The 27,456-nt window shown below is 39.9% G+C and overlaps 2 protein-coding genes across 6 annotated transcripts in view; one reads left to right on the top strand and one right to left on the bottom strand.

Moving 5' to 3' along the window:
* Positions 1 to 20,177, top strand: part of CPNE3 (copine 3) — a 66,322-nt gene extending 46,145 nt beyond the window's left edge. For 4 of the 5 annotated variants that reach the window (XM_074986989.1, XM_074986993.1, XM_074986988.1 and 1 more), the window contains 8 exons: positions 2,813 to 2,899; positions 5,378 to 5,437; positions 6,408 to 6,541; positions 8,112 to 8,166; positions 8,265 to 8,316; positions 9,100 to 9,233; positions 12,209 to 12,445; positions 16,650 to 20,177. In XM_074986989.1, coding sequence (XP_074843090.1) covers positions 2,813 to 2,899; positions 5,378 to 5,437; positions 6,408 to 6,541; positions 8,112 to 8,166; positions 8,265 to 8,316; positions 9,100 to 9,233; positions 12,209 to 12,445; positions 16,650 to 16,760 — 870 coding nt within the window. In that variant the 3' untranslated portion in view covers positions 16,761 to 20,177. The remainder of the gene's footprint in view (positions 1 to 2,812; positions 2,900 to 5,377; positions 5,438 to 6,407; positions 6,542 to 8,111; positions 8,167 to 8,264; positions 8,317 to 9,099; positions 9,234 to 12,208; positions 12,446 to 16,649) is intronic. The other variant, XM_074986992.1, reaches the window with a different exon arrangement.
* Positions 20,178 to 23,429: 3,252 nt separating this feature from the next.
* Positions 23,430 to 27,456, bottom strand: part of CNGB3 (cyclic nucleotide gated channel subunit beta 3) — a 43,678-nt gene continuing 39,651 nt past the window's right edge. Inside the window, exons 14-16 of the mRNA XM_074985441.1 lie at positions 26,164 to 26,310; positions 23,947 to 24,124; positions 23,430 to 23,675 (exon numbers count right to left, since the gene is read on the bottom strand). Of these exons, the coding sequence (XP_074841542.1) occupies positions 23,430 to 23,675; positions 23,947 to 24,124; positions 26,164 to 26,310 (571 nt within the window). The remainder of the gene's footprint in view (positions 23,676 to 23,946; positions 24,125 to 26,163; positions 26,311 to 27,456) is intronic.

Below are 27,456 nucleotides of genomic sequence, written 5' to 3'. Positions count from 1 at the left end.
TCCTTTAAGACTGTTCAGCAACATCAGCTTCCCAACTTTTTTCTTTTTATTGACTTGCTTCCCAGCAATATTTTGCCATATTTTTCCTTAATTGCACACAACTTGAGAAATTATTTGAAAATTATTAATGATCAGGTTTGCAGCATGCAGGTTTGTAGCTAGAAAGCATACTAAGTATGGTATGTATACAGAATTTTTCTAAGTTACTAATTGTAAGTATTTAACTTTCGATGTGTTTATATTTTATAATCACCGCTCATGCTATATTGCTCCATTAGTGGTTTGTTTCCAGAGACTTCCTAAAACGGCACAGGATGAGCTAACGCTTTGCTTTTACAGCACTGGTGAATAATTTCAGCAAGTGAATGAGATCATGCATAATCTGCTTCCTAGAAATTTCAAGTGCTTGTTGTTATTTTTCTGGAATCTCATATGCAGGCTGCCATTGAAAACCACTTTTTCCTATAAGAAAAGTAGAGTGCGTCTTAGTATAGTAATCAAGGTATGCGAACACTGAAAAGCAAGGATGAAATAGTTTATTCCACTTCTTTGTCATAGCATATGAAGATTATTTTAATTTCATAAGCTAATTATTTGAATAACGTGATACCATTTTAGTGAACCAATTATTGCATTATGGACGAAACTGGGAAAAAAGACACACATTTCTGTGTTTTGTCTTTAAAGTAAAGGCTAGGTGCACAGTCTATAAAACACTAATCCTATGAAATAGTGAATTCTCCTTGTGCCACTTGAAGCTCTGTATGATTAAATAGATGTGAATCAAAATGCTCTATGCTTACCAAGGCTAGGATCTTCTGCATTTAAAAAAAGGAAGAAGTTTGATATTGAAATGTAATCTGCATGTCCTTTTGAAAATGCCTCAAGAAAGCTATTTTCTTCACCATACATTGTATCCAGTCAAGGACAGTCATCTGTTTGCTGTTTCTGAAGTTAGCTGAGACTTAAGGCCATAAAACAAAACAGAGAAACCTTGAATTCCAGAAATGCCTTCCTTAAAACTAATTGGGATTCAATCCTGCAAGTCTTCTCTTATTGGCTCCCCTTGGACTGTGTCTGACACTAAGCATTTCCTCAGGGAGCAAAGCTGGGTAGTAGGTCACAAAGGTGGAATTTATTAATAACCCACTTTTGATCTTAGTTGTGCCTGTGTTAATCCTGGAAAGACTTTAAAATGTCATTGGAGTTAGCTGATTTTTAACATCAGTCTGTCTGAAAACGATCTCATGTTAAATAAGTTGCAAACTTTGCTCTACAGAATAAACAAAGGCTGCGAGAATTCTCAGGCTAGCCTACGTGATTGGAATGGGCTGTAAGGGGAGAGAACAGACTAATGAAAATGTAAAATTTGCTAAAACCCCACATGGGGATTAGCATTAATACATTTTTATAGAAGATTTCTATTTAATTTGAAGGTGAAGTTAGGTATGAAATGGTTTTATCTGGTTGTGGAGATTAGCCTCCGTGATGAAGTACCACAATTTGTTTAAGTTCTTAATTTTTTCCATTATGTTCTATCCATGCTCTAAACCAACAATAAATAGGAGAGAATCCAATGGAATAAAATATTTCAATATTAAATGTCATTTCATTACAGAAATTGTTCACTACCCTCAACATTTCCATTGATTGCAGTGGAGGTAGTATTTTCTTAGGCAAGCCGTTGGTATGTGCCTGATTCTGCTTGGTCCTGAGCATCCCTTGTTCTCATTGTAATCTGTGCAAGTTAAGGGCTCTTAGCACTTTGCAGGATTTGGCTTGTAAGTGTTCTCTGACTTACTGGACAATTTAGAAGAAAACTTGTTTGTGTTAAGCTTTTATTTGCTCAACAAATTGTTGGATTTACCCTCACTGAGGGAATGAAAACATTGTCCTGTGGCTTAGGAAGCAGTGGTGCTCCAAACTGCTTTATTGGTTTGAACGCTTAGAACGTAAGGTGGAAACACACCCTGGTCTCCAAGAGGCAGCAGTGTTAGTCTGTATCTTCAAAAAAACAAAACAAAACAAAAAAAGTTCCCTAGCACCTTAAAGATTAACAATATTATTTATTAGGTGATGAGCTTTTGTGGGTAAGACCCACGAAAGCTCATCACCTGATAATACTATTACACTTCTGCCCAGTGCTGCTGATTACCTCAGAGTTTGCTATAGATAAGTGAAGAGGGAAGAGTATTTGGTTAAAACCCAGTTACCATAAAATAGGAGCGATGTTGGGAAGACAGACGAATCAGTGAGTCCCTTTATAGCAAAGCTTGTGACCCTGCCATTTGTTACTGGAGCTTTTGGTCTTGGGTGACTGTTGAAACCTCAGCTGGTTTAGAGCAAGCCTGTAGCAGAAAAAAACTGGGTGACTTTTTCATCTGTTTGGCAACTTGGATGCAATCATTCTTTTTAGCTGCACATCTCGTTGCCATGTTCTATGCCTCTCTCACCTTCAAAATAGCTGTGGTGTGCTTTACTTGGGGGCTTTGTCTTAATCCATCCTAGTAACTGAAGGTTGTGTAGAAGTTTGTAATTCATCCCTCCTTGTGGTGATCCCCGGGAGCTGCACAAAGCCTTTCTCTTCTGAACCACTTAGGGAGCAGGAAAGGAAAGTGGGGAGAGCAAAGGGCTGATACTTGTGCTTGTGCTGTTTGGGTTTTTCCTTCCTAATTCTGAGGAGGACAAGTTTGTTTTTGTTTTGCAGCCAGTAACTTCACTTTCAATGTAAAGCGAAGGTGCTTAAAATGCTGGTTGGGTACTACTTAAATGAATTGCATAAATTGTATCCTCACTTTTTACATTTCCTTAGGCTGAATTTGAATGCGTGAATGAGAAGAAAAGACAAAAGAAGAAAAGCTACAAAAATTCTGGTGTTGTGAGTGTGAAACACTGTGAGGTTGGTACTGTTTGGATATTTTTACTTGTTTATTTACAAATGTACAACATAGGAAGCCTCAACCTCCCAAGAATAAATAATGGTAACATTTGTGAAAATGGCAGAAATGTTTGAGTCTTTAAGATGAATGTGTATGTGCAAAATGTTTTAAATGTTGTAGAAGCATTACCAAGGCAAAGTAAAACATTTGTTTTACCATAGAATCAGAATATAATTAATATTACTACGGTATTTTCTTTAGCATGTTCATGATTTAGTCTTCTCTACAGGAGGTTGCAAGCGAGTGAAAGCTGATGGTTGGTTTGGTTTTTGTTTTTTTTTTTAAACCAGGTTTTTTGTTTAGAAATAGATGCCTAAATATCCAGCTTCCTCATACTCTGTTTTCAATAGGATGATCTAACTAAAAGTAAAGGAATTCCTCATCTAACAGGAATTCCCACATCATGGGAAGTGGGCGTACTGAGGTCCTAAGAAATAAAACAGCCTTTTGAAATTCTGTTTTCACATATTGTGAAATGACCAGGGAAGTGGTGCTCCGTGTTGACCCGGGTGAAAGGTAGCAAGATGTATGGATACATAAATTTGGGAAGGCTTGTCAATTTGACTTAAAGTTGAAGATAATAGGTTTGCACCTTCCCCGAGTTAATGGTGAAGTCTGAGGCAGAAGCCGGAGGTAGGTTTTTGGGATTTTTAGTAAGTACACAGGCAACAGTGCACTTGGATTACAACGAAAAGATTTTACTTTACAGTATTTTTAAGCAATACCTCTTGTTTTACTAACTGCACTTATGGTTTAAACCTGTGCTAGGTAAACAGGATGCAGTACTTACTGACTTTTTTAAAGCTTTCTAGAAGCAGAGACCAGCTCGCTTCCACTTGTTAGAAAGGAGTTATTGCAGTGATTTAGAAAAGGATGAAGTTAGCAGAGAATTTTAGGAAATAGCAAGAGTAGGAAATAATAAAGAAGAAGGAGAGGTGGGGGTGATAGGCACCCTGCTGGTGCGGATTCATCTGGCGCAGCTTAACACACATGGCATTGAGCATCCTTTTACGCTATCTTTTTGGTTTTTTTGAAAGGATTTTTATACCCTTTTTCCTTTATGGTGACTAAATTAGGGTCTGACCTAATCGGATTTTGAATACCTGCTGAGACCCCTGCTTTTTTGATGACCTTATTTTATTTAACCTGTTTTTGAGAGAGAGCTCAAGGGCAAACTCCCATCCGGGCCCCTTTACCTGAATTTATTGGATGATTTTATGTTGTTTTCTGTAAGTGAGGGAAAGGTTTGGGCATATTTTGATGTTTGAGAGGTACTTTTAGATGGCACAAACTACTATAACACACCGTTACTAACCAGACCTTAAACTTGCATACAAAAAGTTAATTTGCCCAAGCTTTCCCCCCCATGCCCTATTTACTGGGCCAGGCCCCTTGCATTACTGCTAACAAAAAAGATAAATAGGCATAAATCCTTCTAGGCCTCAGTTAGCTAAACTATCATGGCTTCTTAATATCTAACCTAAATCATACACTATAAGCTAAGCGCAGGCTACGTCTGTATTTTCTTAAAAACAAAAAGCACTAAGCTTCCCAGCAATTAATAGATGCTGTAGTGTCAGTTTCCTTACTAGTTGAAGTTAAGGTATGAAATTTTACATTATGTGAATTTTCTCAAAGTACCCAAATCCTGCTTGTTATAAGACCTCATTTCTGGCACACAGAGGGCAGTACATTATTTTTAAATACTCCCACTGAAATCCAAAGTGATTACTTGTGGAGGAAAGGTATTGCTTTACATTAGTATAGGACAGTGGTGTTTTCCCAATTTTACTTGGCCACGGAGTCTTTTTAAAGTGGAAAGAATTTTGTGGATCCCATTCCCAGGCTGTATGCTCTTTGGCTCCCAAACCTGCCCCCTGTCTCCAGGTTTTACCTATCTCAACCCCCATCCTCACCCCCCATCCTGCAAACCTGCCACCACCCATTTTAACCACTCTTAGCCCCAAACTAGCCCCCAGGACTAACCCATCTGTGGCACTGGCTGGGGAGCCTACACCAGGTGGCCATGGGCGCCCAGTGGAAGGAAGGCTAGTGTGGAGGTGTTCTGCTGGTGGGGGTGAGTTGAGCCACATCCTCTGGAGGCAAGTGGCCATTCAGGTAGCGGGGCGAGTGAGGGGCTCTCTGCAGCTCCTTACCCTGCTGACACTGAAATAATGGAACTAAATTCAGTTGTTTTGATGGCCAGATCTTCCTGCTGGCTGTTTAAACCAATTTGAATTTAGTACTGCTGTTTCAGTGGTGGCAGGGCACGGCAAGGAGCTGCGGAGGAGTCAGCTATTGTAATGAAATTTTCTTGCGGAACCCTTGTTTTCACTTGGTGGAACCCTGGGAAACACTGGTATAGGAAGTAAAACTAGGCCTTCAAGAAATTGCCTCCATCTTTTGGGTTTTGCTGAAACTAGTGTGTGTTGTTTCAGATTATAATGGAATGCACATTCCTTGATTACATCATGGGAGGATGTCAGCTGAATTTCACTGTAAGTAAATAGTGTATATAATGCTTGGAATTTCAGAGTAAGATGTAATGTGGATTCTCCATCTTATTAGTTCATTTTTGTATCATTACCTGCAAAGTTCTGAAATGTAATAAATGCCTAGCGTCAGACATGAGGTCTGAATCTTAAGAGATGTGCCTAGGCAGAGCTGGATCTAAGTGTGTGAGCAGAGACCAAACAATTTTGCTTTTCTCTGTTGCTTGGGTTTGTCTTGCACCATCTCGTTACAGGCATAGTTTAGATTAGCTTAATGGCTATCAAGCAGTCTGGGAACATCTGTAATTCTGTTTGCTCCTAACACATCCATTACTCCTAAGGGTAAGGATGTGATCATGTCAAATTTGTTGTAAGGCTACACCTGCCGAGGATTTCCCCATACCAGAATAATCTTCATCTGCATCTGTAGGATGGCTTCAAAGCCCCTGTGCACAGCCTGATAAACATGCACAGGCCTTAATGTAAGTTCTGACCCTGAAGTGGTTGAATTCCCAAAATGGGTACAACACAGGCAGTAGCAATGTACCCTAGTTGTCACCCAAAGAACATCAGTATCTGTAGCAAGCCTATCTCAAAAGGGGATACCTGTTCATTTTTTAACTGATGCGGTATTTCTTGAGTAGCTTCCTCTTGCAGTGGGGCTGAGACCATAGACTTTATCTACCATAGGAAAGATGGGGAATTTTTTTAAGACCTGTATGAGCTAGCAGCTAATGGGAGGAAAGATGTTTGATTGTCCGTATGGGGAGCCACACCTCCTTGCTGTTTGAATAAGAGACATTCCTTAAACCAGCTACTAGTGTTTAAAAAATATAGCGTAAATATGGCAGCTGACAGATGTATCAATTAGTTCTGCAAATAATTTTTACTGTTTTTGCTGTCAGTTCAGTTTTAAGTGAGATTAGGTACCCAACTTCCACTCACTGCTAACCATTATAAATGCTCCATTTCACAGGTGGGGATAGATTTTACAGGCTCTAATGGAGACCCTCGCTCACCAGATTCTCTACACTACATCAGTCCTAATGGGGTTAACGAATACCTGACAGCCATTTGGTCTGTAGGAATGGTCATTCAGGACTATGATGCGTAAGTTTTAACTTAACTAATTTTGAAATTTTGTATTGCAAAACTGGGGCATGTAAGAAGTATTGCAGCTAGTCATAAATGTGCCATAATAAAAGCTATAGAAATGAATGTGCTGAAAGTACAAGAACGTGCATACAGATCTTTTTTTTTTTTTTTTTCCCCTTCCATTTTGTCATCTCCTTTCTGTGAATGGCCTCTCAACTTTTGCGAGGAGAAACTGAGAAGAAGGAATACAAGTCTATATTTGCTTATGTGTAGATACCCCCTTGACTCTGCATGCTACAGATAGATGTACCCAAGTGATATCTAAGTGGATGGCGGTGGAAGTCTGCCAATTTATTTCTGATACTCCTTGGCAGAGCCAGGAAGTGGCAATGCAGAGATTTTGTCTAAATATCAGCAGTATGTTCAGGATACAGGACGCTGATGTTACGCTAGTCTGCTCTCTGTGGAGCTTACTTTCCTGGATGCGCTTGAGAGGCCACATTGAGACACGCAGAAGACAAGTCTAGGGTGTTATGGTTGGGTTGTAGTCTGAATCTTTTCCTGTCTGGAAGATTTTCATGGTTGGTTTGAGTACATCCTGGAAAGTTGGCATGTACCAATAGTAGAAGAAATTTGAATGATCAGAGGCAGGGCCTGGGACTGGGAGGCGTGTCCAACAATAATCCCTCATTAATCTAAGATATTGGCTTGCCAAGGCTCAGAATTCACCAACTTGAATACAATCCATTCCTCAATATCTTCCAACTCAGTGGTCTGTGGACTTGAGAGTCTGTGGTAGTAAGTAGCTGCTACAGTTTTTGTGGCTCAGATGATCTCTTGACAAGTGCTAAACGAAAACCATCTGAACTTTAGCAACCATAACAGGTTTTGATTGCAAAATTTTTGAATGTTAATTTCCTACTCACCCTGCTGACTTGAAGATAAATTCACCCTGCTGACCTGAACTGGCCTTAAACACAGAGGAAACTTCCACTTAACTATGCTTCTTGATTTCTAACAAACAGCTTTATGATTGACTATCATTCGCTAAGTCTAAAAGATATACATACAAAATAGTTCTGTTTTTGCTGACAGTTCACTTTTACTTGAGACTAGGTACCTAATTTCCACTCGCTGCTAACTGTTGTAAGTGCTACAATTGACAGTCAAATGTAGCATTTATAATGGTTAGCAGTGAGTGGAAACTGGGTACCTAGTCTCAGGTAAAAGTGAGCTGGCAGCAAAAACAGAACCATTTTGTAAGTATATCTCTTAGACTTAGCGAATGATAGTCAATCATAAAGCTGTTTGTTAGAAATCAGGAAGCATAGTTAAGTGGAAATTTCCCCTATGTTTAAGGACAACTCAGGTCAGTGGGGAGAATTTATCATCTCCCAGTCAGCAGGGTGCATAGGAAATTAACATTTAAAAATCTTGCAGTGAAAAATGTGTTACAGCTGCTTAAGCTCTGCTGGTTTTTGTTTAGCACATGTCAAGAGATCATTTGAGCCACAAAAACTGTAGCAGCTACTTACTACCACGGACTGAAACAACGACTTCATTTTCTTTTAAATTGCTTTTTCAGAGATAAAATGTTTCCAGCCTTTGGATTTGGTGCACAGATTCCTCCTTCCTTTCAGGTAACCAAATTGTGTAGTACATTGGCACATTTATCTGAAAGCAACTACTCAAAGACATATGTGTGTGTAAAATCTGAACATCTTTTGTGTATTGACAGGTATCTCATGAGTTTCCATTAAACTTTAACCCATCAAATCCATTCTGCGCTGGTAAGTCCTAGAAATTATCACAAGAGTCTAAAATAATCAAATATCTGGAAAGTCATATGTCTACTAGGTGCCAGTTAACCACCTCATGGTACGATGTTTAGTCTAGCACCATTAATACAACAGCAGTAAAGGTTGTGGCTGTAGATGAGGATTTTTTAGTGAAGTGTCTAATTAGATGAAATGTGACTTATTCAGAATATGGGCTTCTAAATACTTAGGGAAGGGAAGGAAAGGAAATGTTCTTCACTAATCAGAGCATTTGTGAGGCTTCTGCATAAGCAGGCTGATGTGGTTAAATAAACAAGGAACTTAAGTAAGTAGGCTAGAATTTCCTATCCTTATTTGTGTGATGTAGCCTTTGGTGGTGGTTCTTTGAAAGTTCATGCAGTGAAAAGTTTTGGAAACCAAAATCCCAATTTCTTCATAGCACATGTAACTTGGGGTAGCAGCAGTGTAGGCTTTCCCCACACTCTCATGCTGAGATACTCATTGCTGGCATGTTGAGGGTCGCCCCTGGGAGAAGTGGTGTTATACCAGTGAGCTGTATTTCTGGATCTTCATATTAGGCCACTAGAAACCTTTTTTAACCTTGACATAAAATTGAGGCCACCTTTCGTGGACGACTATGGTCTGAGAAGGCCTTTGTTTGCAATTTGCTTAATCATGATTTTAATTTTATATAACTTTGTACTGCCTAAGGCAATGTCAACACAGTTGAGTTCCTCAGAATAGCAATGCATCATCAACATGAAATATTAAGACTTCACCATTTGTTCTCTTAAGGAATCCAAGGCATTATCAATGCATACCGGGCTTGCCTTCCTCAAGTAAGATTATATGGGCCAACCAATTTTTCTCCAATAATAAACCATGTGGCTAGATTGGCCAGTGCAGCTGCACAGCAACAGACAGCCTCAGTAAGTACTTAGTATATGCATTCCCCTCCTTTTTTATTATTCTTTCGTTCCATGCAATCCACTACTCATCCTCTCTGGGTGCTAAAGTATACCAACCTTATTTGTTATCCATTTACCCTGTGAAATTGCATTTGGTACCATTAAGCTTTGTGGATGCCAAAGCTTCCTCACAGATTGTGCATAGAAAGACTCTTTCACCCAGATGAAATATCATTCCTGATAGGAATGCCAGCTTAAAAATACTTGGCATTTTGTAACACTTTGCATCCATTTGGTTTCAGAGCATTGTATAAACCTGCAGTGTCCAATATGCTCCATGTTCGCAAATGCAGCTCAGGAGAGCTGCCCATGTGGAGCACCCTTCTGGCTGCTCCATGCACCTACCCCACCACATGGTGGGACAAGTGTGTGGCGGCAGTGGCTCCTCTGGCTCAGGTGGTTCATGTGGGGCAGGGACTGGGGCAGTTCGGGGGAGGCCAGGTGGCTTGGGGTTGGGGGGAAGCAGCTCACGCCGCACAGTGACTCAGGGTGGCTTGTGCCATGCGACTCCATTGAGTAAAATGAGGATGGGATGGCCTGTCTGTGGGAGAGCAGTGGGTTGGCCTGGCTAAGTAGGAGATGATGGTGCCTGGTGGGACTGTGGCAATCCAGTAAATTACTTTTGGACACCACTGTTATAAACAATTAGGGTCAGGTTCTCCTCTGGACTGCTCATATATTAGAGGGCAGCATTTAGCCTCAAGTGAGTATAATTGGAGGTGCACATTAAGTAATGTGATCAAGACTCGTTTGTGTGAAGGCCATGTATTGTAGAAATGTTTGGTTTGGGTTTAGGGGGAATACGAAAAGGGAATTGTGAAGAGATGAGTGACCAAAGCTTAACTGTTCAGTCATGATCAGCAGGGTAGGTTTTTATGTACATCATAGCAGATGTAGCAAATGTAGAACTAAGGAACTATAGAGAGGGAAGGTCAAGAGTGGTGGGGAGAAAGTAGCTGTGAAGGAGGAGAAGAGCAAAGAGAGAAGGCAGAGAAGAGCTGTGGAGGGAGCCAAGGGGAACTACTGGAAAGTGTAACTTGGTAAAAACAGAACTATTTGAAGTGTGGGTCCAGGCTGCCTAAAGTTCCTGAAAGAAACCAGGCAAAAGTGAGACAATCAAAGTTTAACGTGTGTTGGTCTCCGTTCTTAGTTGTGGTGCTTTGTCTGGAACTGAATCTCTGCCATGGCGGGTTCAGACTCTGAAACTTGAATGGAATTTATTTGTAACAATGGAGATTTGATCCTTTCACCTAAACTAATCCAAGTTTTATAAACTACTGATTGTAGCAGTGGTAAGTGCAGATTATAAAAGCACAGTGAAGGGGGACGGGTTTGGTTCATTTGTTTGCATGTGGTTACAACTGTTTTGTAACTGAGTTAATATTAGAGGTCTGGAGACAAAACGATAATTGGGTATCCTTGCTTTGTTTGTTCCTGAAATTCATTCTGAAAGCCTTTCCTTGCTATTAGCCTCTAATTGTGAATTTGAGCTGACAGACTTAGAAACGTCTACTGGAATTCAGTATTCAAAGCTTTGCTACTGAGGAACACTAATATTTTTTATTACAAATATCAGTTGTCACTGTATAGCCAAACATTAAACATTTGACGTCAAGACCTGGTTATCTGGTAGATGTGTACTGTAGGCTGTTAGTTAAATTTCAGGTAGGAGTTAACTTAAATAAAACATAAAAGCAAATTGTCAGTTAATCCTAGGAAAAAGCTGGTGTGGAGGTATAGCAGAGGAAATTTACACAGGAATTTGAAACAGGGAAGGGCGTTTAGTCATTTTATTTTTAAATCTGCTTGTTTTCTAATAATCCAACCTCGTATCTCAAGTAGTTTTTTTTTTTTTTAGGAGAGTTTCAGATTTCTACACTTCTAGAACTATTGTTAGGTAAACCACTCACGTTAAGAGACTTGCGTTAGAACTTTCAACTACTGACTGGCTTTGGTGGTGTAACATTAATATCTGGCCTACACCTGAACTTAGGTTGACCTAGCTGCATCACTTGGAGCTTTGCAGTATTTTTCATCCTGTACAATGTAGCTAGGTCACCTCCCACCCCAGCTCCAATTATAGATACAGCTACATTGACCAAAGTATTGTCAGTTTAGCTACTGCCCCATGAATAGTGACAGGAAAAGCCCTTTCCATTGCTGTAATAAGTGTTTATATTGCAGCACTACAATATTGCAACAGTGCTGTTGTGGCTGTTATTGCCCTGAAAAAACAGGGTTATTGTCTGCTTCTTCAGACCCTAAGGCAAAGACCCTCTGTTTTGCCATGCCCGTACTGCAGTACATACTGGAGAGTTTCTTCATTTTTTCCTTGGCACTCTGGCTCTACTATAGAGGCCTCTATAGTTGTGTTGAACAAGGATTTTTATTCAAAGAACTTTTCAAAGACATTACTTAAAAATAGACTATGAAGGAAAATATTCAGTTAAGGTTGCATTCAGTCCCTACCTAAAACCCAGCAAAATCCATGTCTTGTGTTTGAGTGACATAGTACAGTAGACCTCCAGCTAACACGGAGGTTGTGTTCTCTTGGCAACCACGTGTAAGTTGAATTTTCAGGTAACTTGGGAGTTACCTTTGGGCGGTGGGGAGCCAGGAACCAGGTGTCAGCCTGGCTTCTGGTTCCTCTCCACTGGGTGGACCTGGGAAACTGACCAGCACATTGCTGGTCAGTTTCCTGGGTCTGGCCAGTGGAGGGGAGCCAGGCTGCCGCTCCTTTCAGGGATGGCAGCCTGACTCTCAGCTACAGCTCCTGTCAGGAGCAGCAATTGCATTAACCCCTGTATCTCGTGGTTTTACTCTACTTGAGACATGATCATAGCTTTTCAACATGGACATAAGGACTTTTCAGGCGCTGTGAGCAATATCTCTTCTGTTGTTCACAATTGTAACAAAGTGCATATTTGGTTTGGCAGCAATATTTTGTACTCCTCATCATCACGGACGGAGTGATTACAGACCTGGATGCAACCAGATCCGCCATAGTTAATGCTTCAAGGCTTCCCATGTCAATAATCATTGTTGGTGTTGGAGGAGCTGATTTCAGTGCCATGGAGTTTCTTGATGGTGACAATGGAAGTCTCAAGTCCCCAACTGGAGAGCCAGCTGTCAGAGACATCGTCCAGTTTGTGCCATTTAGACAGTTCCAAAATGTAAGTACCATTCCTAATGGCGTACTGAATACATATTGGAGGGGTTCTCTAGATTTCATAGCATGTGAATACTAGCAGTCGTATTTCTATTGTGGATTTATAAGTGAAGTGGCCCTGGAATGAGTTCTAAGGCTTACTGAACACTCTCTTAGCTAGTGGTGACATACGGCTTGTGTATCAGCTGCTAGGAGATAAAAACCTATCCATTCATCTGTACAACTCCCAGTAAATCATTTGGATCAAAAAGGTGACCTGTTCCTGGTTTAGTAACATTTTCTCTTTTCAGATAGTCGTTATAAGACATGACATTTATAAAGCTACTTTAAAATTGCTATTTGATTTTGCATTCGCAAACCAGTGCTGGTGTCCTGAGGGAGGAGAAAATAAGCATGATTCTGACTTTAGCTGAGACTTCTGTTTTAGTTAGTGGAGTAGCCTGGCTGTAAATCTGGATTAAGATTAGTTTTGAGCCCCTTGTGCATGCATTGGAATGTTTGATAAACAAATCTTTGTGTGTGTGAAGGCTAAGGAGCTAATTTTTTGATATACAGATGCCCTTGCCAAGTTAGTTCAAGTTTTATTAAAACAAATAAAACTTTTCTTTTTTTAAACAAAATTGTAAAGGAAATCTCAATTTAGTGTTGAAACCAATGAATGGAATCTGGTATACCCATACTGTTGACACTAAGACACATGGTCACCTTAAACTTCATGCCCTTTCAAAGATATATACAAATAAATAACTTGGAGAAAATAAGAATGACAGATTAAATGTCTCATTTTCCCAGGCGCTCACTTCCTAGTTCTTGGTTTTCTATGTTTTATGCTCTATTCTATTCCTTCCCCAACCTCACCCCGATAATAAGCTCATATTAAAATAATGCAACAGTTTTCCTTTATTTCCACTATATTCAGGTATATTGACGTGGGGGAAGGAAGTAATCTTTACAGATTTCTTAATATGCCACCCTTAGATGGAGACTAAAGACTATGTTACACTTTGGCAAGCAATGCTCTAATGGCAGGCAAAAAAGAAGTGACTGCTGCTAAGGCTAAAGGCCTGGAAGGGTTATATGGCTGTCTTGAAAAGAACAAAGATGAGAGAAATAAATAGACTGGAAAAGACCCATGATAAGAGGACTTGTTGAGATCAACAATTGTTGAGATAAAAGTAATTAAAAATGAAACTGGAAGCATGGTAGCCAGTGAGAATCAGCATAATGAATGCTACAATAATTGCTGTTAAGGGCTTATGTCTGAAGGGTATCCAAGAGAATTATGACATATGATAAAACCAAACCAGGTTCTGGTGGTATTGGTCAAGGAATTTTTGTAAAACTGAGCATTGAGCAACAACAAAAGTAACGCTTACCCCAGTGGCATACTAAGAGAAATGTGGAACTGCCTGGCGCAAGTAGGCATGAACATATTGATGCAAATGTTTTAATTTCATTATGAGGATTGAGCTGATGCCTGGAGAAAGAGCACTTAAGGGGAAAGGAAACATAAAACTGGTAACTATAACACTAAACTCATGAACAACATCATGAAGGGCTGGGAGACTGTTCTTTCTAAGACACTCAAGAAAAATAAGTCAGTGACAGTCAGTTTAGATTCTTGCCAGTCAAACTATGTTCCCTCTTTTCCATCCGTCTGCAGAATAAAGTTTATGTGCACTGAGGCATATGTGGATGTGCTCCCCCAGTAGTAACACATGCTGCCGGCTCTGGGTGCTCTCCTGATCAGCTGGGCAACTTCAGAATCTCTCCTGGGTGATTTGCCCAAATGCTCAGCTTAGAGCATGGGTGTCCAACCTTTTGGCTTGCCTGGGCCGCATTGAGTGAAGATAGTCTTGGGCCGCGTACAAAATATATAATATAGTTAATGTATATAAAACACATAATGTTAAAAGTTTACGATCTTGTGGGGCCACATTACTAGCTGTCTAGGGCCGCATGCAGCCCACGGGCCGCAGGTTGGACACATCTGGCTTAGAGGAAACACCACTGGCGAGTCAACAATACTGTCTGTTTTTCCACAAGGAATCTTAATGAAGAGGAAAGAGGAGAAAACCCTAAGCATAGTGTTAGTTGATGCTGAGGAGGCTTATTGACCACCTTTTGAAAGCCACATCTAGCGGCATATGAGAATGAATCAAGTACAAAAAGACCATGACAGATTCATCTAGGAGATATACAAGGATGCTGTTATAACAGTACAGATGTTAAAATGGTTAACAAGTTAAATGATAGCACGTAACTGGTTAACTGTTTTAACTTAGGTCCCATTACCCAGAATGCTGTGGGGTTACGCTGCCTGGACCACTGCCCCCTCTGTGGCCAGGGCTGTTCCAGTGGGCTGTAGCTGGCTGCTGCTAGAGTCAAGGGCCATTTAACTGGCAAACAAACCATTAAGCCTCCTAGTTAACGGGGATTCTTGCCATTAACTGCTTAAAATTATCAGAGAAACTGAAGAACTTCTAATAAAAGTTAGAGTAGTCCCTTTTTGTTCACATCGGTGCTTAATGCATTTTGAGAAAACATCTGAATAGTGGCATGGGCCTTGTATGTAGTACTTGTGGGGCAGAGCAAAGACTTAAAAGAAATTCCATGAAAATCATCAGAAAGAAAACAGTGTATGCCTTTATAGATTCAGTGATATGTATTAGGAGAAAACAATGTGTCTAGTGGCACCTTAAATGCCAAGTCAGAAACTAAAGATGAGTCAAACACCATGGGAATGGATCTGTATAGAGACTGGAAATGGCTTTTTCATTCCAGTAAGCGTTACCTTACCAGTGTCGGAAGTGGGCCGTCTCCACCACCACCCTGATTGAATTAGCACTGATGTGACACTCCCATTTCTGTATCCCTACCATCTGATTCTTTCACTTCATGCTTCTGATGAAGTTAGTTATACCTCAGGAAAGCTTACACTCTAATCAAATTAGTTTTTGCAAGTATCCTTGGACTACTTGTTTATGCTGAAACAGACTAACATAGCGAACTCTCTGAAATGTTTCAGGAAGGTGAGACAGTAAGTCTTGGGAGACCAGCCACGGCCAAAGGTAGTTCGGATGGTACAAGATAATTGTGAACTCCATGACTAACTACAAGCAGAACAGGAAAGGCATGGAGTAACTAGAGAGGAGTGGAGTGGCCTACACTAAATGATGCCTGTTAGTTTTAAAAGCAAGATTCATAAGTCAGTAATGAGCTCTGCACTTTTGTATGGGTTTGAATGCTAGGCACTGAGAGACAGGAATGCATCCTGAATGGAAACGAAAACATTCAAATAGATGCATGGAGTTACAAGGTTGGATCATATTGAGAATGCACAAATTATGAGAAATGAGAATCTGTAACTAGTTGTGCAGAAGCTGAAGGAATCTAGGCTTAGATAGTTTAGGCATGTGACAAGAAAACTCTCTGGAAAATTTTGTTACCCTTTAAAGCAGAGGGTAAGAGAAGCAGTTACACTGAAAATTAGATGGTTGGATGTTATACAAAAGTATTTGATTAGCTGTAGAGTTTCTGTGGAACTGCTTGAAGACAGTGTGGAATGGAGAAGGACTCAAAAATCTGATTATATATTAGACTGAGACTAGAAGAAGGATCTTGTCATTAATTTGCCACTTAGTCCAGTGCTGTCATGATTACTCCAGTATAGAACTGGTTTCAGATGTGGCTTTTAAGTACTACAGAAAGGAAAGTGTTTGTGCGTCACAGTTTTGATCTTAACATACAAACTAACTGTACTTTTGGAGGAATTCCACTGTAGAACAAGCAATGAAGTTATTGTAGTGATGATTTGGACAACAGGATGTAGATGAAAACTCAATCAACATCAGGTGCTTAACGCCTGTCCCTTTTTTAACTTGTCAGTCTAATTCAGTGTATTTTATCCTTTTGGATCCCAGAGTGCTTTATGAGCTACATATGCGACACAAAGGCAGCCACTACTATGGTGAAGGGAGCCAGTGAGCAACTTCACAGCATTCTGCTAGTGTAATTGCAAAGGTTAAGGTGGGCAGGGAAGCTGCTTTTTTTTTTTTTTCCTCCCCCATTCCTATTATAGACACTGCAGCAAATTCCTGAAAGAAGTGCCAGAGATTGTCTGTCTGTTTGGACAGATGAAGAGACCTAAACTTTTAAGGTCTCCTGTGACCGAATAAGACTGAAGTTTGATATTCTTCTTTTATAAGGCTCCCAAAGAAGCTCTGGCTCAGTGTGTCCTGGCAGAAGTGCCTCAGCAAGTGGTAAACTACTTCAGCATGTACAAATTGCAGCCTCCCAAGAATCCTACAGCAAAGTGAGAGAACGCTGAGTGAGAGAGGCAAGCAAAGCTAACCAGCTGGGATTTCTACAACTCCCACTTGTCAAGGGACTTGGGTCTTGAGAGGTTTTTTGTTTTGGTTTTGTTTTTTTATACATACATGTTAATGTCTGTTAGTTTTTGCATGGACACCTGTACTTTACCAGTCCCCCCCCACCCCAAGACAAAGGTCTATTGTTGTTTAATACTCATGTTATAATAAAAGCCTCAGTGGGGCAAATTTATTAGAAAATAACATTTCAAGAAGTAAGCTGAATATAAAAATCATGAATGTACCCCTGAGTTTTGGGGGGTAGTTCAGCTGCTTCATGCTAAAGGACAGGTGTTCGTTAATCAAGTTAACCAAACTGGCTCATTAATTCAGTTAATCAAGCTGGCTGAACTGCTCCTGGGAGATTTACTCCAATGTGCCAAGGCTATACAGTATTGTGCAGCTGATGGTGCAGGGAGTGTTTACAGAGGATAGGATGTGGCTGGGACATGTACTTGTGCTTCTAGCCTGAGTTACTTCTCAGGCCCCTGTGACTGCCACATAAATTGGAATGATTTGAAACATCTGTAATGCAGTGCTCAGCACCAGATCTGGAGAATTAAGCAGAGCTTTAAACACACCTTTGCACACCACTTCCTGATCTGCATTTTTTTAGTCCCGCTTGGCCATAGTTTATAATCTGGGCCATCAATGCTCAATAAAATGGAGGCGGCAGTAAACACAAATTACATAACGTGGAACATGCAGTTTAATTATGCAAGTCTTACTGATGCAGACAACTGCTTTTAATCTCAGTAGCTACGTACATGATTGAAAAAACACTGCTGGTCTTCAGTGCAAATGCTGAAAAGTGTTTTAAAATGTGTATGACAATATACTGTGCTGGAAAACTGCGAAGTGGAAATCACTTTGTGCAAAGCTATCACATGTGACTGTTAATTAACTTGGTGGTTGAAAGTACAAATTCCATTGCTCAAGAGGAAAACCATTTTTCACTCTTGAGTTTCAGTTGCATTATATATGTGTTTGCCTCTTATATGGAGAGATTTTTCTACAGAATGTAACATTTTGGGCTTGTCTACACTATCACCTTCATTTGAAGGAAGGATGGTAATTAGTGTGTTGGGAGTTTACTAATGAAGTGCTGAGCTGCATACGCAGCACTTCATTAAGAAAATTCCCCTCCACACAACTTTGAAGTTTTAAACTACGAAGTACTGGTGCACATCTAGCCATGGCTCACTTTTATAAAGAGCAGCTTTGAAGTCTCTTTACTCCTCAAAATTTTGCCCCAGCACTTCAAAGTACTGGCGGGTGAGCTGCAGCTAGACACGCGTCAGTACGTCGAGGTTTAAAACTTCGAAGTTGCTGCGGGGGGTGGGGGATTTGCTTAATGAAGTGCAGTGCAGCACTTATTAGTAAACTCCCAACACCCTAATTACCATCCTTCCTTCGAAGGAAGGTAGTAGTGTCGACAAGCCCTTTCACTTTCTTTATATGGGTCTTTGGCTGCTTCCTAGTTAGCTTTAAAGTGACATTTTATTTTTCCCTCATTGTGTTAGTGGCGACCTGCAATTTTTGTAGGCAAAATAATACTGTTAAGCTTATTGCTGCTGTTCTTTGCTCCTCTCTTCTCTCATTGGATCTTTCTCTCCATCATTTGCCTTTCAGAATTAAAGAAACTGGAAATCTTTCTGTCTCTGGGAAGCTCTGATTTCCCAGGCTTTAGCTCTTGCCTTTATTTGAACTTTTGTCTTCACTTTGACACCCACATTCCAGATTTGCCTGGATCGCTGGCACAGCAACTTCTTCTGATGCTACCTGTGTACATAATACATACTATAAATAATGTAGAATTTTTTTGCCTATTTCCTAAATGTCTATTATGAACACATTTTGTAATTATGAATTTGAGGTAGATTAGATTGGGAAGCAGTCTGGTTGACAAGGCTTTTGAGTTGTAGAGCTATACGGGCTGGAACAAATTTCCAAAGCAGTAGGCATTCAATATAATGAGTGAAACGTGGGTGTAGCTAATTGTGTGTATATGTATACATAATATGCCTTTGTTAGGTGTTGTAACCTCTAGGTTTTGGCCCCATTCTCTGCCATACACAGAAACCATCAAAAATTTGTTTATATAGCTTACTTAAATGGACTGTCATGATGTCAGTTTTATAGATTGTAGGTAGCCAAGTAAATAGTGAATATATTTGAAACCATGTGACAATGTTTTGTATTTTCACTGGGACATTCCCAGTTAGTTTAAATAATTGAAATACTTAAGGAGAGGGTATTGATTGATATCAATTCAAGTTCTAATTTTCTATTTTAATCTAACTTGTGTTTTTTGTTTACAATGAAGAATTTAGATACAGAACATCCTTTACATCAGAGAAGTTTGTTTTACTACTTTATAAGTACAGTACAACCATTAACTGCTGTGGCTGAGGCACAAAGAATTAAGTCCTGCAAGCAGGGAAACAGTCTGTAGTAAACCAGGGATACATCTGCTGCAAATTGATAAACTTTTTCCACAGCAGTAAAATACTGTAATGCCAAATGTGCCATTTTCTGAATTTAGTGGTAGAATGCAGTTGCATTTAAAAATCTTACTGAGTACTATTATGTACAGAACCAATTTTTAGGTGATAGCTATTGTGCCTGTGCTACATATGAAATCAGTACAATAGACTATAAATAGTTATTACACATTTGCACTTCTGCACTTTCTGCAACAGAGAACACAGTATTTTATGGCAAGCCTGCCTGCTTACAGGCCTCTTTATGCAAGAGAATGTACCAATGACACTTAATTGTCAGATTGTATTTGAAAGAGCTATCTTGGATTTGCACACAACCCCAGACTTTGCTTCTCTCAGGATTTTAATACATATATGTCTGTTTCCCAGTGTCATAAAAAGACCACCCTCTGGTTCTCTAACTTAATTGTCCTTTTTCTTTATATAATGAAAAAAGCCAAACATAAGCATATGTGACCTTTTCTTCTACAAAAAGAAAGTAGTATAGAACTGAGGTATTTAAGTGAAATGATGTTTCAAGTGGAAAAATGCACAATCAGGTTTTTTTTCTTAAATTTTAAATGTAACAGATGCCTTGGACTAATGTTGACTAATGTCAACTATAGCTCTACTTAGTTTTCTGCTTTTCAGTGGAAACATGCTTACAGCTTGCTAGCACCATCTTGTGGTAAACTGTATGTATAACAATCTTATAATCAAAAAGGTAGATATGCTTTTTCCCATTTAATGTTTCATATATGTATGGCAGAGAAATATATCTATACCCAGACTTTTGTAAGTAATTTCCGTATTATAGTTGTGATTTGTTTGGAACAGGTAGATTCTGATGCCATATAACCTATTCATTAAAACTGCAAACTTCATTATATTGCTGTTTTGGTGTATTTTCTTTCAGCTTTTCCTGACAAACAAAAGCACTGCCTATAATAAGCACCATGCCTATAAGAACTGCCTATAATAAGCTTTCCAAGTTTCCCACTTCTAGTTTATACAGCTCAAATGTGTACATATTTAGTTACCAAATCAGTAGGCAAATAACTTTTTGCTCAGCTTTTTATGGTCTCAGTATTTTTTAATCAATTAATAACAGTCATTTGTTCATATAAGCAAAGTGTGAAGAGACTGGTCATAAATGAGATGTTAGGAAGTCAAGAAACCGCATATAAAGGTTATAAGTGACTTGCTCTTGTTTGGAAATTTAGAAGTATATAAATTCCGGTATTATATAGAGAGAATTATGATATTTTGCACACTGTTCAAATAGTCTTTTGTGATTTCTGTTTGGGAACAAGGTGGTTATTTTTCCCCAGCCATATTATTTAAAAACATTATTCACTTGTGTTTCACGTTTTTTCTACTGGCTTCACAGGAAATGATCAAATATAGATACGATACCTCCCAGGGATGTTGACATTTAGTTAAGTAACATTACTTGAACAACATATATTTTGAGAACAGAGTACATTACTAATTTAACAGGTGCTGCATTCTACTAATGCTAGTTACTATGCAGATGTTCTTACTCTAGAGTCATTTGTAATACACATTCACATTATGTAGATATTTGGGCTTTCCTGCTGTGCATTTAAGGGCAATGTGTAACTGCCTGCTTTTGTTATGACATTAAGGAAGTGCATGCATCTGCTGATAGACTGCACTATGGTTCCCAGTCTACACAGATGCTCTTTCCATGAGCAGGAAATTGAGCCTCCTCTACAGGAATGTTTGGAGTCCTGCCCTATTGTGTAATGGATGAGGAGGAGTTCAGTCCCCTAAACCAGAGTCCTGCATAGAATTCACAAGTCTCATGGAATCTTGCACCCTTCTCAGCTTTCCTACAGGTGCTTTCCTGTGCCTACAGAGTGCGGAGCATGAAACGGTATTAACATCAACTCATATTTCTACAGTGAAGTCCAGTGTGCCTGCTCCCCATCATTCCAGCAGACCGTGTTCTATGAAGCTAGAGCAAGGAGAGACAGCTGCTACAGCAGGGGTGATCTACTCCCTGCCTAGGTTCTCTTTTTTTTGTCTGTTTGGAACAGAAGTGGAAGAAAACTTTGTTCTTACAAACTAAGTAAGACAGCGAAAAGACTGACTAACCAACAAATTCCCCTTTTCAGGATCCAGAAATATGCACATTGTGAGCTTTTGGATATGTAATGGTTGCCTGCTACATGTTTTGTACCCTAGTACTATACTTTAGCATAGATGAGTATTTCATAGCTCCAAATAAGTAGGCAAACATTCGCAAATCATACCACAAATGTTTCCAAAAGAAGTTTGCATTTGACTCTCTAAATAATACTTAACTTCTTTGCTCTGTACAGCAATTGCCCTCCTTGTTTTGACATAATAGTGTACTTTCTGCATGATTTTCATGTAATATATTTCAGCCTATTCTTGTTCTCTGCTCAAAGAGAAGAGACCTAGTTGGGTGTCAGGCCCTAAAAACTGAGCCCCCAGCAAGAATGTAGGGAGTTCATTTGAACAAGCCTTCCCAGATAAGAGCACATTAAACTTTACTTTCAGTTTGCCATAAGGCTGAGCTCTTCCCCTAGATCCATCTGCTTGTCTTCCTCAAAAAAGCCACAGTGGGCTAATGTGAACACAGCAGTCCATTGTGTCTGTATTTTTGACAGCATAAGGGTATGCATACACTTACCGTGAGATTGACCCATTCAGGGTCGATATCCCAGGGTTCAATTTCATACGTAAGTTAAAGATGAGTGAAATCGATAAGCTTCATTCTGATGGGCCAAGAGTGAAAAGGTGTAGTACTTTTACTTGGGCAGTACTTTGTATATGCAGAAGTATGTCAGATCTGTAATTTTAAAATGTGTGTTGATAAATTTTCCTTTCCATAATCTTATATCACCTCAGGGAAAAGTATTAAGCCACATTCCCCCCCGCCCCCCAACCAGACTTTAATTGTGGGTATTCCACTGTAGATACTGAGCTACCACCAAGGATTTCAAGTAGAGTTGGTGTTGCTCAGCACATGTGAAAACCGGACGATAATTATATAGAGTACCCACCCTTTAAAGGCCAACTTTGGAAAAATATAGCTCTTGGGTTTTTTATTCAGTATATTCAGCTACTTTTACTGAACGGAAGGCTCTTACATTCAACGGTGTTGAAGTTGAGATCTGCAGGATCTTCATTCCTTTTGTCGTCTTGGTGTCTTTTTTTATTTTTTTTTTAAAAGCATGGTTTTTCTGTGTGGTCCTCTGCCCTCTGAAGACCAAAACAGAAACCACCAAATCCATGAACTGTAGTTGAATTGAGCCCATGTTGGTTACAAAAGCAAGTCACGTTTTAGAAATGTAAAAGGAGGCCATAGTAAAATCAGGACAAATATTAACAACTTAAGTAATGTTAGTGCACTAGCAAGGTTAAGGATTATGATAGGAAACCAGAATAGGAAATAACTAATCAACAGGGAAGCCAGAACTAAGGAGAGGGATACAGAGAAGCAGGAGCAAAAAGTAAGAGGTGAGTGAGAGCATGGAGAAAGCAAAAAAGAGGAAGGTCCAAAGGTGCAATCTGTGCTCTAATTACTTTGCTACAGAAATGTTACTCCCCACACTCAGGCTGTTGCTACACTCTATTCTCCTGCTAGAGGTGCCATGGTAATGAGGCGCTAATGTGCATATGCAACACCTTATTAGCATAATGGTGGCCACAAGAACAGACTTTGAATTACAGATTGACAGTGAAGATGGGGGCAGCTTCGCTATTAGCACCCCACTTTGACATTCCCTTACTCCGATCTACTTCTGTGGGAGTAAGGGAATGTCCAAATGGGGCACTTATTTCAAAGCTTCCCCCATCTTCAGCATCAATCTACAATTCAAAAATCTGTTCACTCAGCTATATTATGCTAATGTGGTGCCAAATATGCATGCTAGTGCCTCATTAGCCTGTTTCGAATTGCCTCATTGCCATGGCACCTCTGACAGGAGAGTGACAATGTAGCGGCAGCCTCAGAGTGGAGACACATGTTCTCTCTCTTGAATGAGGGAAGAGAATAGGTCTGCACTCTGAGACAAAGCCACACTTGTCTCCTCTCTCTCCTTGGAAAGATTCTAGGTGTGACCACAGCCCAGTCCATTGTTTACTTCTGTCTCTTTTCTTTGACCTCAACAGTGAGAATCTCTCCTTCTCCTGCTGTGGGGGAAGGAGTCATGGTGATTATAAGAGACTCATTAGTGGTTCCTCTATGCAGAATTGGTTTAGGTGGAGGCTGAAAAGTCACAACTGACTCCTTCTTTTCAACAGATGGTTTAGGGGAGGCTGTGGGTTCAGGTGCTGGTTCAGCTTTCTTTTCTTCTGACTCAGGTCTCTTTTCTTCAAGTTTTTCCTGTAATAGAAAGTTACACATTTCGTAGTGCCATAGACAAAATCTAAGAAGCCATATGTGTGGAATTTATAAGATAGGGTATGTATATTGGAAAGGAAACAATTTACTGCTGCAAACTACAAGTGGCCAAGTGGAACAGAACAGGATTTTGATTAATTTGCATATCCCTAAAGCAGGCTGTTGTGTGAGGAATTACTTTTACATTTAATTTCTTACTGGCTCAGAAATGAGTATTCTGAATATCCTCTTATTTTTATTTCATGGGAGTTACCTGAGCACCTTGCTCTTTCTTCAGCTTAAGCATCATAGATAGGCGTCCTTTTCCTGCCCCTCCAAACATTGCTTTGAATAGTTTGGGAGTTTCTTGTTTTCGTGCAAATAAGTTGGCCACACCTCTCGTTTGCACGGGTGGCGCTTCGGTGGGCTTACCCTTCTCCTTCAGCAGTACCCTGTAGATAACATGGAAGATAACACACCACTGTGACAATGCTAAAATAATACCATAACTTCAAATCAAAGCATGAAACTTTTTTCCAGGGTAATTTTTAATCCCGAATATAGTGTAAAGGAAGAGGGGCAGAAAGGTACCATTCACCAGAGTATAGCTGTATGGTGAACTGTTGCTGTTTGAAACCTGTTTCTTCTCTGCAGCATGGAGGTAAAACAAATGCATGGTACAGATAAACTGACATCATAGAAAGATATTGTTGGCTAAGTAGAAAGATGGGCACAAAACAGCACATTCCATTGCTGCGACAAGATGTATGCATGGAGCAAAATTTTACTCTGCTCCGATTGCAGATGGGTCTTTACACTCTGACCATTCCCTCTGCTAGTGGATTTTGCACTGATACGGATGTATGTGGTGTGCTGAAGTGACTTGCACTATGAATTGTTGGATGCTTAGAATCAAAAAGATGGCAGGTACGTATATCCATCAGACTCCTTCAGTAAATCTCTATTTAAAATCAAAATCTTTCTAAGGACCAGCTCTGCCCGTGCAATGTGATAACCTGGAAGACAATCCATGGACATCTTCATCTGTGCTACGCCTGTTTACCAGCAACAAAAATAATGGAGTTTCAGTGGGTAGTTCTGTTGATTTAGAAAGCAAACTAGACTGGACTCTTGCACAATTATTGGTTTTGCAAGCACCAACAATAGTAAGAACTTGTGACAGTGAACTCTGCAGATGAAGACTAGAGCTGCAGGACAGCAGGTATGGGCTGAATACCATGCTTTATGTATTTTCAGGGATTGCACAATATGTGGGCAAATCTGTCTGTGGAAAACTTTACTGAACTTACTTTTGAGACCCAGTTACTTATATCCTACAGTGCAATCTGATACATGCCACCGTCATCGCTTTTCTGTGGTGCATCTTGAAATTTTGGGGTTGGGGATTGAAGATGGGGATAGTGGCAGTGCTGCAACACCATGGTAGGGTGAATGGGAATTCACGTTTGAATGTTGGAGTGAGCTTAGTATGGTGAATGCAACTGCAAATTGGTATCTTTGCTGTTTTTTCTCTTGCAAAGCTCAGGGAATTGGGACAAGCTCGTCCAGCTGTTCGAGTGCTTGACACCACTCAAGCCACAGTAAACTACACAAAGGTAGCTGTTCTAAACATCTTAAAAATATTAAGCTTTTTACCAGTGCTGCATTGTTTGACCTTTTTAAAAGTCTTTTGGAGAAACTTGTTTTCCTGTGTGTGCTGGTGTTTTGTTTTGTTTTGTTTTGTTTATAGTTGAACTGTTGGGTTTACTGGAGTTTTTAATTTGATTACTGAAGTATTGACTTGAAATAGAGGTTCAAACCCTTGTATGCCATATATTCCAGCAGTGCTGAGAGTGGGCGAGTGACACAATTGATCACAAGCCTTAACATGATCTTTAGACAAAAGGATCTGCAGAGCTACAGCCATGAGGAGAAAATGAAGTTGATACGTGGGGGCCTGTTCTCAAATCTGAGACATTGGACAAACTTTTGTTAGGCCTAACTTAAAACCTTCCTGGACACATCCTTAAAACTCTTGGAAATCCTAGAAACATATGATGGGACCTCAAGCTCCTATATTCCTTCAATATGCAAGTACAGAATAGTGTGTGCCTACAGAGTGAATTGTGACTGCATGATTGCACCATTGAAAATGTGGCACTCAGTTGACCACTATCTTGCAGTATTCCTGCATGTGAAATTCAGGCCAAGGTAAGGAACTGAGTTGGCACCTTAGGTCTGTTTTGCTTCTAAACATTTGTGCTTGCCATCCTTTTGTGGAGGGGAAAAAAGAGCTGAGACGTTCAGCTTTATCACCCTTCCCTGACTACTGGCATCCCTGCCATGACATCATGAAATCTACCAGATGTTACCAAGGAAGTCCCACAACAAGCAATAAGAACTATTTTTTCCAAGGAACAAGTGTAATTATCAATCGAAAATTTTAATTCTGTCTCTAAACAAATACGGGTGCGAGGGGTGGGTGTCGCACTTAGCCTTTTTCATCAGAAGCTTTTCCGAATCTGGATAGTGCACCAAGATTTCATTGAGTGTCTTCTTATCTAGAATAAAGAGATTGGCAAATCCATGTGCCACCACATCAGCAGTCCGCCGATTCCCTCCACCTGATGCTAGTAGGCTGCAATATAAACAGTGTAGAGTATGGATTAGAACTTGCACGCATATATATATATAATATAATATGTATAAAAGAGAGAGAGAGAGAGTCTTTTTTTGCAGGTGTTGGGTTTTTTCCTGATTTAGTTCAGTGCTCATTATAAAAAAGTTCTCATTTACTCAGTTACCAGATTGTCTATCTGAGGTACTATGTTTCTCTGTACTTGCCTAGATAGCACAAATGACCATCTCTGCCATATATTGCCTCCTTAATAGTGTCACCTGTATTGGTGGTACAGGTTGAGACACTAATGCCACATTTTCTCACCTGGCAACATCTGTGCTCCAGCATGATTTTAGTTAACTGAATGTCCACTTATCATGGGTGTGGCCAAGTTCACTATGGTCACATAAAGTTTTGTACAGCCACCAGTCCTGGGTTTCAGTGCTCTGTGCTGTTGTTTAGCTGTAATTTTACCCCAAATACCTTTTTAAGAGCCCAGTAATCAGTGAAAGTGTTGGTAATGCCGCTATACAATATTGACCTCCTGTGCTTCTGCAAATTCTCTCATTTGGCACTAGTCAGGTCCTTAGCGTGCAGGACTAGAGAGGGTCAACCTGTACTAGAAATGTAAGAAATCTTGTAGGATAGAAACATGCCTCTCAGATGAGCCACGCTTCAAGGCTGTCACTCATTGCAGTCTAAAAGTTCTCTAGGTTCTACAAACATTTGGCATGCCCTCATATGTAGGGTGGGAAACTATTGGCCTTAGAAATAAGGCATGGCACAGATACTATAGAAAAATATTTGATCTAAATGAGTGATCTCACAACATTAATACATAAGTGACTGTGTTGTTACCTTGATTCGTCATAGATCAAATTCCACACCTGGACCCTGGCAAGTTGAGTGGTATGTATGTAGTGGGTCCCTTTGCCTGATGGCCTGTAAATTTGTCTGTCTGAATGTCAGGGGGAATTTGTTTTGAAAGTGGTGAAAGAGATTAGCTTCAAAAACAGGAGCTTGGCATGGAAAGTAGGGTACCCAAGTAAAAGGTTAAACACCTGTACAAATACAGATCTGAGCTCTTTATCTTGGATCCAACAATAAGGCTGCACTTCCTTGTCATCCATAGTAACAATCTAAGCATCACAATAGTGGGTATTC

This window comes from Carettochelys insculpta, chromosome 2, assembly GCF_033958435.1.
Source record: "Carettochelys insculpta isolate YL-2023 chromosome 2, ASM3395843v1, whole genome shotgun sequence".
NCBI classification, from domain to species: Eukaryota; Metazoa; Chordata; order Testudines; family Carettochelyidae; genus Carettochelys; species Carettochelys insculpta.
Note: the sequence above shows the minus strand (reverse complement) of the source record. Positions and strands in the feature narration are given on the sequence as shown.